This window comes from Onychomys torridus, chromosome 3, assembly GCF_903995425.1.
Source record: "Onychomys torridus chromosome 3, mOncTor1.1, whole genome shotgun sequence".
In the NCBI taxonomy this organism is placed as follows: Eukaryota; Metazoa; Chordata; class Mammalia; order Rodentia; family Cricetidae; genus Onychomys; species Onychomys torridus.
In genome coordinates this window covers 131,291,860-131,303,171 of record NC_050445.1, presented here as the reverse complement: position 1 = coordinate 131,303,171, position 11,312 = coordinate 131,291,860, and the positions used below count along the sequence as shown (strand labels likewise).

The window sequence follows — 11,312 nt, the reverse complement described above, 5'->3', positions numbered from 1 at the left end:
GGCTCCTAACTTCTACATTCACTATTCATAAAAAGAGGGATTTCTCTGTAAAACTCATGAGAGTGGAGCAAAAACATGATTATTCAACTCATAGAGAATGATTGCATACATGGCTTCATTTCCACTCCTCCTAGTGTTTCTATAATAGAGCACATATTGAAGGTCTACTGTAGTACAGATTGACAGTTTTTAGCATCATCTTTTCTTATTAAGCATGCTTTCATTGTTGTCACCCCGACATAGAAGATGTTACATGACTTTTGCAATCATGAGAAGACTGCATGACTCATTCCTCTATCTATACTGTAACACTAACCTGGACCTTTGCATATTGCTCCCTAGGGAGGACCCACTCTTGATAGTCTGAGATAAAAGCTCAGTTGGCATCCTGTGATGACTGATCAGTCACCACAGACTGCCTCCTCAAAATGAAGTTGCCTGTTCTGCTGTTGGTGCTGCTGTTGCTCAGGATTCCTGGTGAGAACAGAGGGAAGTGAGAAAGGAGAATGGGTAGGGAGAAAGAACCCTGGGCTCCTGCTCATCACATATATTCTGTCCATGTATGAAAGGACAGAAGGGATTTATCATCCAGGATGAGGACTGTGATGTATACATCTCTTAGAGGGAGATTTCCTGTTCTATAATGAAGATTACGGCACAATGGAATGGGATGGTATAATTCTTGCCTTGAAGCCCCTTCGGACTTTTAATCCATTTGGTTGGTCAATAAGGGAATTTACTGTAAAAAGAACTGTTTGTAAAAATGAACATCTCATCTGAAATAAATATAAAGAAAAGAATATATGAAGATTTTCATGAAGTGTGTCCTTAAGTTGGTACTTCTCTGTCTTTATTTCAGCTTCCAGAGGAGATGTTGTGATGACCCAAACTCCAACCTCCCTGCCTGTCAGCCTTGGAGATCAAGCCTCCCTCTCCTGCAAGTCTAGTCAGACCCTCGTACTAAGTAGTGGAAACATATATTTGTACTGGTACCTGCAGAAGCCAGGCCAGTCTCCACAACTCTTGATATACAAGGTTTCCAACCAATTTTCTGGAGTCCCAGACAGGTTCAGTGGCAGTGGGTCAGGCACAGATTTCACACTCAAGATCAGCAGAGTGGAACCTGAGGATTTAGGAGTCTATTACTGCATGCAAGGTTCATATCTTCCTCCACAGTGATTCAGACCCTAACAAAAACATCCTTGCTTGGGGAGGCCCAGGTGCCAAATATGTTACTTATCTGTGTGAGAGAGGGAGGGGCACTGAGGATTTCCAGATTATTGCTTGCAGCTGAGGGATTTGGAGCATGAATGCCTGTCTTGGCTACACCTCAAGGGTCATGCAACTCAGTTTTCTTCAGCTGCAGTAACAATGAAATTGCCTCAAAAGAATGGTGAACACACGCATTCTCAGCAACCATGAATTACTGGGCTAAGGCTGAGTGAAAACCCATTCTGATTAAATAGCCCTTGTTTGCCTTCATCACTCAAAATTATCCCGTAAACCAGACAGGAGACTGAGACATATTCCTTTGTTACACTTTCCTCTTTAATATATAATTACTTCATTAGTCACATTTTGTGCCTATGACTTAAATTCCATTGTATTAATATAAATATTGTATATTCTATTCCCCTTTGTTTTCCCTTTGAGTAAAGTATGTTCATTGACTCCCTAAGTTTAGACTATATTTTACTCACTTTACTTCCTTTCTGATGAACAAATAGTTCTTTTTAATCTCCATACTGCTGTTGTTACTACTTTGACTCCATGTTTATTTATTTTCACTCCAAGTACATACACAGTTAATGATGGGTAGGAACATATCCATGCTAGAATTTTCTTGTTGCTTTTAATATTTTTCTTTCATTGTTCCAATTTGTTTTTTGTTTGATTTTTTAAAGGTTTATTCATTCATTCATACATACATTCATTTATTCATGTATTTATTTATTTATGTATTTATGTATGTACGTATGTATGTATGTATGTATGTATGTATTTATTATATACTGTTCTGCCTGCATGTATAACTGCAGGTCAGAAGAGGGCACCATATCTCATTATAGATGGTTGTAGGTCACCATATGGTTGCTGGGAATTGAACTCAGGGCCTCTGGAAGAGCAACTGGTGCTCTTAACCTCTGAGCCATCTCTCCAGCCTATGGTGTTTTTATGTATTGATAAAAGTTTAAACTTTTTTCTTCTATAGTTGTGTAAATTTGGTGAATTTAATGTAAACATATTTTCAGTTTAAATTACCTTTCTTTAGTTTCCAGAGAGTGCTTATTTTTCTTTCATTTCTGAAGTTTTCTGCTGTGGTGATATTTTATTTGTATGTTAATAAATAAAGTTTTCCTGGACATCAGATGTTATAGCCAGCCATAAACAAAAGTCAGGTGGTGGTAGCACACGCATGATCTGATCACATGGCAGGCAGAGTCTCTGTGTGGTCAATGACACAGCCAAGCATAGTGACACATGCCTTTAATCCCAGTACCAACCTAGAGACCTGGAAGTCTGTATAGACAGGCAGTGATGAGGAAGTGAGGTGGCTGGGCTAAGAGCCTATGAGAAGGCAGAACAGCATGGGAATAAAGGCGCAGGTTAGACAGGGAGAAGCTGGTTCTCTTGGGACGCTACAGCAGTGTGGTGAGCTAAGGTTAGCTGGTGGCTCTCACTATTTCTCTAATCTCTACAGCTTTCACCCCTGTATCTTGCTGTGTGTTTCTTATTTAATAAGACTGTTTAGAAATTTGTCTACATTCTGATAATTGTATTTTGGGCTGTGGGAGGGAACTTTTGCTGTTGTTTCTTGCTAGAACTTTGGCTATGTTACCCAATTATGTCTTATATGTTATGTTCTAAAATAAAATAAAAAAAAAGCAAAAAAAAAAAAAAAGAAATTAGTATCAGTCTAGTAGGATTCCCTTCAATGTAACTTAGCCCCCCCCTTCTCTTTCTCTGAGATTTGATATTTTGGACAGGTGTTTTGCATTGAATTTATCTGAGAGTCTTTGAGCTTCCAGGACCTGCGTTTTCAGATAGAACTCCATTAACTATGTTTTCTGTATCTTCACCTTTCTCTCCTCTTTCCATAAAACTAACAATATAAGTTTCTATCCATTCAATGGTGTCCGATATACTGCCTGTGTTGTTCATGTTAAATTTTGTTTATTTTAATGCATTATATACTTTGGAAATTTAAAAACACAAATAATGATTATATTATATTTTTATTTTTACTTCCAATTATCTTCTTCCCTCTAACATGGAAACTCTTATTCTCAACAGTCTCCTCAAACTATAATGATTGATTTTAAGTCAGTGAGTTAATTTTCTTTGCTTGCATGAACAAGAGCTGGGTCTTATGTACTGGAACAGAGCAGCTTGTTAATGGCTAATGGCACTAATGGCTACAACACTGAAGAGAACGGCACAGCCTTTCCCAGAAGACATTAACTGTTAACAGTCTGTTAGTGAAGAGTAGGAACTTGTCAGGCTCTCCTCCATTAATGAAAAATTATTGATGGATCCAATCGTGTGCAGGGAACCAAAGCAGGGTGTTCATGAGTACAGTGATCATGTCCAGAACCCACTGTTTCACAGAGTTCCTTGCTTTCCTTTTGTTCTTTCATTCTTCCTACATCTTGTTGGAGATGTCCCTTGAGACTGAAGGGGGGATATACATATCCTGTTGAGGATAAGTGTAAACACATAATTGTTATTCCCAGCACTTTCAAGAGGTGTGAGTTTCTACACTAAGTACCACTCACTACATGAAGGCATGTCTCTGATGAAGGTTGATAACATCACTAATCTTTAGGTATAAACATAATAATTAAGAAAACAATTTGACTGGATGCCTATTCAGAAAAACACCAGTAGTATATTACCTCATAGTTTGTATGACATCCCTAGCCATGGACTCTGGGATGGACTTAGAATACCAGACACTAGTTCTCTGCCAGTGAGTTGGTCACAGATCTAACCAGAAAGCTCTAGGTTAGCATGAGGATGAGGATCATTTCAGCAGGTAGCATCCTGCCCAGCAGATGGCCATTATTGTAGGTTATAAAGTCCATGGCTGAGAAAGACATGATAACTTTTTTCTACATCAAGATTTTGCAGAGCAACTTCCAGAACTGATATATCTAACCACCTAGGAGGAGACTTTAAGGTGAATTCCAGCACCATTTCTCTATGTTCTGCAACTAAAATGTATAGTGTACAATAGTATTTGTGCTCTAGTTTTGGTGGGCAATCAAGAAAACTGGCAATATCCTGTATTATTTTGTAGCTTTGGGGCCTCTCTCATGAGGATTCCTATACATGATACTAGGATCTTTGTTTTATAACCTGTTGCTTCTAGAAGAGGATTATCTACCATGCAGTGTGTTTCATTGGTCATCAACTCTCCTTTTAAAATAGAGTAAGAAAATAGTGTGTTTCCACAGTTTTTTTTTTAAAATATACTTATTTTTGGTTATTCAACATCTTTTCCTCTCTTTTATTCCCTGCTCTATTCTTACTTAAAATTCTTGGCCACTACTATTCTTACTGTCTACTTACACACCACACACATTCTACAATTTTCTCTGCTCAGGTTCTCTTTTCAGTCATTCTCTAATCAACCCTTTCTATTCCAACATTTAGGCTCTAGATTAATAATTTAAATATGACAGTTCATAGCTATAATTCACTCATGAGAATGAACACGTGATATCATAACAAGTAGATATTCATGGCTGAACATTTTTGGGGCGGGAGTCACCGAGTTAAAGTTACTTGGAACTTATCTTTCAGGAACTGGAGTCAGAGACAGATGGCTAATGGGTGCCAAGATGGATGATATACTGGCTGGGTTTGACTGTCAACTTGAAACAAACTGGAGCCATCAGAGAGAAAGGAGCCTCAGTTGAGAAAATGCCTCCATGAAATCCAGCTATAAAGCATTTTCTCAATTAGTTACCAATGAGGGAGGGCCCAGCCCCATGGGTGTGGTGCAATCCTGGGGCTGGTGGTCCTGGTTTCTTTAAGAAAGCAGGATAAGCAAGCCAGGAAAAGCAAGCCTGTAACAGTTTCTCTCCATGAGCTCTACATAAGCCCATGTATCCAGGATCCTGACGTGTTTGGGTTCCTGTTCTGACTTCCTTTGGTGATGAACAGCAATGTTGAAGTATAACCCAATTAAACTATTGGTGAAATTAAGGCCACTCCACATAGTTAAAAGGGAGGTTTATTTTGTGGAGTAACTTACAAATGAAGGGGTAGTTTGCAGGGTCTAGCGCAGTCCGGCAGTGTTCTCTGAAGAACTCTGTTCGGTCTACCTCCAGTGTCCAGGGTCCCGGAACCAAGAGAGAGACCTCCTCTCGATCCTTGGTCTTCCGCTTCCTCCTCCACCCTGCCTTGTGGGCGTGACCATTACCAAAGCCTCAATGGGGGTTGGAACTTCCAGGCCAATGATGGGATGGCTATCCACTACATTAAACTCTTTACTTCCTAAAACTGCCTTTTGGCCATTTTTTTTTTCAGCAATAGAAACACTAAGATTCCTAACATAAAATGAGCTCTGAGACTTCACCACTGCTCATTCATGATCTGTCAGTGTATGAGATGGCAGCTGGTGCTCCAGTATGGTTATGTGGGTTTAGATATGTGACTGAGAGAGAAGCCAGAATGAACAACAATTTGTGTTCTGGTCATAGATCTGCCATAGATGGAAGAGTATGTTACAGGTTAATTCTGGATCATGCTTTATGATTTGTAAATATCTGTTTTTGTTTCCTTTTTAATGAACTGTATTTTAGGATATGAACAAAAGCTGTGGGTGTAACTAGTAGGAAATAAAGAATAAGAGGAAATAATCTTTAAATATTTTTCTATGTCTGTATATTTAATAACATTTCTATATTATCTTTTTGTATCCAATGGTAATATCATGATAACCCAGACTCTGCTCACTCTGCTAGTTGGCCCTGGTGAAGCTGTTTCAGTATCTGCAGATCAAGTCAGGACCTAATACAGATGAATGAAAACACAATTTAGATTGGTACATGCTGAAGCAACTCAAGTCTCTCCAGCTCTTCGTCTATAGAATTTCTAACCAGTTTCTTGGCACTCCAGACCAATTTGGTGACATTGAGTCAATGACCAATTTCATACTGCAAATTAGCTTAGTGAAGCCTGAATTGCTTGGAAGCTTATAGTCTCATGGATTCTATGACAAATTCTGCCACTGTGATACAAACAAAAATCATGCCTTAGAAGGCTCAGCTGCCTCATGTGTTTTTAGTTTGGGTAACAGTACAGCAAGATTCCAAAGTATGTATAGGAGGATCAGACTGAAACATCCAGGGAGTAGGTTAAACTTGAGACTGGTAGACAAGAAGGGCCTTGGCTATTCCCTAGGAACCACCTACCAATACCTACATTCTTTTATTATATAAGAAGCAACAACATGAAGAGGTTCCAAAGGCCTTCAGATCAGCTGAGCATGAAGAGAGAAAAAGCTGACTTTTTGTCTGTTTAAATCTTCCCTACCTTTTGTAAATACCATTTCAAAATTTGTTCATGAGCATAACTGCATTGCTGAAAGGAAAGATGATTCATGGTAGCCAAATTTAAAATATATTGATATAGATGTAGATGAATAATTTTTGATGTTTTTTTTTCTGTCAAGTATTTTTATCTGACTGGTTTACATGACATTATTTGATGTAAATAAAATGCTACCAATCTTTCCTCTTCAAGCTTCTTACTTCTTCTTTCTCTTAGTATACATTTCAAATTGAAGATTTTTCACCCAAGATGGGATCATGTGACAAGATTTCCAAAATTGTTAGGCAACCTTCCTCTCAAAGGGGAAAAGGACACTGCATGTATTTGTTTTTTGTATCTCCTGTGATAAAGACTACAAACTAAATACCTTCCAGAATCACAAAGTGATGGTCTCATAATACTAGTATATAGGACTCTTTCCAGATGTAGGATGGCTGTGCTTTGTCCAGTGCACTAATAAGAGAATCCATTTCTGCCTTCTCATCTCCAAGATACCCCAAACTCTGTTCTAAGGTCTCCTCACCTCATTACAACATGCCTTTTCAGTGTAGTGTCTCTTTTCTTATTCTCCACCAATGGTATGAGGACCTCATAAGTATATTGAGATTCTTACTTATGTATTCAAAATGTTCAACCATTTTATGACATATACCAAATTTCTTTTTATATTGTAATTTTTTTTGCTAATTGAAATGCAGTATTCTTAGTTTCTATACATCATAATACATTTTGTGATAGAGACTTTATAAATTTTATAATGTTTCTCTTCATCCTAAACACTTATTTTGAAATTAAAATATAATTATAGCATGCTTCACTTAAGATATCAGCTTTTATAGTTCCAGAATGTACTATGCATGCTGTTAAGGGAGGGAAGCCACCAATAGTCCTATCAATTGTGATGACTATGAACTAAAAAACTGACCAGGACAGTGTGACTAAGTGTGCAGTTTAGTAGTGGTCTTACATACCATTGAAGGTAATCAGCAGCTTTTAATTGAGTATAAGGCCCATTAAACAAAAGTAAAATCATGTTTGGTAGTAGAAACCTAGCCAACTACCTGGAGCTAGTGAGGCCAAGGATCTTGGAGATCACAACAACTCACACTTAACTAAACCAGCATAATCTCTAATTACATTTTCAATATTTCTCCTCATATACACATCACCCATCATCAAAGAAATATCTCTTTCAACTTTTAAATTGACAATTATTCTCTAAAAAGAATAAAATAATTTTTAAAACCTCAAGGGATTTTAATATATATGAAAGATAGACAAATGTGATTTGTGGCCTTTGAACTGTTTGTGCAGGGGCAAGAGTATTCTTATCATTCCTCCACAGATTGCTGCTTCTTGCTAGATGCTCCTGCAATTTTTGGAGAGAGTAAAAATAAATTTCTCTGGGTTGGGGATTTAGCTCAATGGTAGAGCGCTTGTGTAGTAAGTATGAGGCCCTGGGTTCAATCCTCAGCTCCAGAGAGAGAGAGAAAGAGAGAGAGAGAGAGAGAGAGAGAGAGAGAGAGAGAGAGAGAGAGAAATTTCACTTTAAATTTGATGGATAGCTCCCAGTGGAGAAAAGTCCTTACCCAGCTCCTATCCAACTGTAATACCAAGGAAGAGGAGAAAAAAGTTTGTAAGATACAGATAATCAAGGCCACTTTTAAGAGTAATGGGAGATGATCTTCTCATCACACACACACACACACACACACACCACACACACACACACACACAGAGAGAGAGAGAAACAGAGACTGAGAATATTTTTGAATTGTTAATAATATTCTTTAAAGTGAGTGATTGCTAAATGAATACCAAGTATTTTTAGAGTGATCTTATGCATGTGGAAAGGGAGGAGTGACAGTTCAAGTTACAGATTTTCTGTAAGTATAAGAATAGCATAGAATGGAGTGTTGTTTTATTGTCCTCACAGTTGCTGCGCCAGAATCTACTGCTATTTCAGCTACTGACTGGGGCTCTTCAATCACTGCCCCACTGCTTAGGCAGAAGGTTTGTGTGAACTGTGCTGTAACTGCCTTTGATGCTGCAGCCAAATTTAGTTTTTAACTAATTCTCTATTATAGATGTAACCGTCTTGTTAAATAAGAAAAACAGAGCCAATTGCAGAGTTAAAAGCCAAGAGGTCAGAGCAATGGTTAAGAGCTATAAACTTTACCCTTCACTGCCGCTCCTGTCCTTCCCTCAGCAAGAGACCTACTTCTGTGTGTCTGTCCTTTTTGTAGACTTTCTGTTCTGCCTTCTCATTGGTTGTAAACCCAACCACATGACCTCCTCAACACTGCCTGTCTATACAGACTTCCGGGTCTTCTATGGTTGGTATTGAGATTAAAGGCGTGTGTCTCCATGCTGGCTGTATCCTTGAACACACAGAGATCTGCCTAGTGCACTACCACCACCCAGCTTCTGCTATGGCTTGCTCTGACCCCAAGGCAACTTTATTAACATACAAATAAAATCACATTTTAGTATAAATAAAATATTACCATACTCTACAGTTCTATTTTTACCAATAAAGACCCCGTAGTCAGATGCTGGGGTGAAAACCTGCTGGCTCAGAAAATCAGAGAAGCAACCAGCTGTCTTTCTCCTTAGAGAAAGTGAGATTCTCTTTCATGATAATAAACCAAAAAAGATGGCCAAACTCAAAGTCCCTCCTGGGTGTTTCTCTATCTAGTTTCTGGACTCCTTTCATCTCTTTATAAGCTACTTTCTATCAAATAGTTGCAAGCTCCACCTTCTGACTCAAAGTTTTATTAAATTAATACAAATTCAGGGTTCACAATGTGATCAAATATCTCACAAAAATAGAGGGGTATCTAAACCAAGTTCTCTTAACCTGAGTGTCAAAGAGTCCTGCAGTTTGGATGATGGTGGGTATGTGAGGGACACACTTGCTGATGCTGATGGAGCATGTTATTGATTCAGTCCCTCACTGTGTTAAGAACAGCTTAGGTGCCAGTAGGGGAACAGAAACCCAGTAGTCTTAGGAGGAAATTCTGCACAGCCTTAGCCCATGTGTCTGCCCTGTTTATATACTCCTGCTGCAGGCAGCCCACTGCATTATCAGATCACAATGAAGCTGGTGGGGAAACTGGACTGGATGCAGACTTCTCCCAAGAACAACACAGAACTGACACTGGGAAAACTATACCATGTTAATTGCCACAGACATACAATGCCGGCGAAACAAACAAACAAACAAAAACAAAAAACAGCGTGAATTACTTACAATCCTTTTCACTGTAGAATCTGCTCTGCTGCCTCCTCCTGGAGAGCTGACCTCTGTGACTCTTACTTCATGCATTTTCTGTCCTGATGCTCAAGTAACCAGAGCCTCTATATCCTGCTGTGGAAGTTTTCAGTGTCTTTCAGTGGCATGGGGGAATCCTAAACTCACTGGTTATAAATGAACAGTAAAGCCCATTAAATTAAAAACTTTCTCCTTGAAACGTTTAAGTCAATGTACAAAACTGTGAGGAATTAAAGAAAAAAGATAATTAGATAATGTAAATTCTTATGGAACAAAGATACAATGATGGGTGTCACACCAGAGCTCATTGTTAGGTAGCATAAGGAAATTAAATTTTTCTTTTTCTTTTTTATTAAGAACACTTTAAAATTTATTTTGCATACCAATCAAAGATCCTCCTCTTCCATTTTCCTACCCCTCCAGCCTCCCTCTGTAGTGGGTAGCCATCCCAGCCTTGGCCTGGAAGTTCCAACCCCCATTGAGGCTTCGGTAAGGGTCACACCCACAAGGCAGGGCTGAGGGAGGAAGGGGAAGACCCAGGATCAAGAGGAGAGGCCTCTCTTGGTTCTGGGACCTTGGACGCTGGAGGTAGACCAAGCAGAGTTCTCCAGAGAACACTGCTGGACTGCGCCATATCTTTGCCAGACCCTACTACCTATCCCTTCATTTGTAAGTTACCCCACAAAACAAACCTCCCTTTTAACTACATGGAGTGGCCTTAATAGTTTCACCAATCTCCCTCTCTCCCCCATTCCTTCCTACAAGAAGGTAAGGCCTCCCATGGGGACGTACATTTAGTAGAGACAGGTCCAAGCTCCTCCCTCTGTCTCAAGGCTGTGCAAGGTGTCCCATCTTAGGTAGTGGGCTCCAAAAAGTCAGGAAAAAATTGTTTTCAATGTATATAATGTATATCTTAGTTAGGGTTACTATTACTGTGATGAAAGACTATGTCCAAAACCAGGCATGGGAGGAAAGGATATATTTGGCCTATGCTTCCACAGTACTGTACTTCATCCAAGGAAGAAAGGACATGAACTCTAACAGGGATGGATCCTGAAGACTGGAGCTGATATAGAAGCCATGGGGCCAGTTTTATTCCTTATGGCTTACTCAGCATGCTTTCTTATGGAACCTAGGACCACTAGTCCTGGGGTGGCCTTACCTACAATGAACTGAGCCCTCTCCTCATCAATTACTAATTAAGAAAATTATGTATAGGATTGTATACGGCATTATCTTATGTAAACATATACTTAATTGATGTTTCCTCCTCTCAGATGACTTTAGTTTGTGTAAAGTTGACATAAAAATAGTCATCATGGTGTGAATAGTACTAGAATAAATATTTGATGTGGAATTTGCAAGTTTGTGGATCAGAGTGATTTCAAAAATGGACTCAGTCTCTAGAATGTCTCTGCTTCTACAGGGAAAAGTCTGTGTAAGAAAGTTCATGAATGATCATCCCAGAGTATGAGAC

The 11,312-nt window shown here is 38.9% G+C and overlaps 1 gene segment (V, D, J or C); it reads left to right on the top strand.

The window, feature by feature from the left end:
- Window positions 1–428: 428 nt before the first annotated feature.
- LOC118580257 lies at window positions 429–5,564 on the top strand. The segment is given in 3 exon segments: window positions 429–477; window positions 860–1,156; window positions 5,536–5,564. Coding segments are annotated over 3 exon segments (375 nt in total).
- The last annotated feature ends 5,748 nt before the right edge of the window (window positions 5,565–11,312 follow it).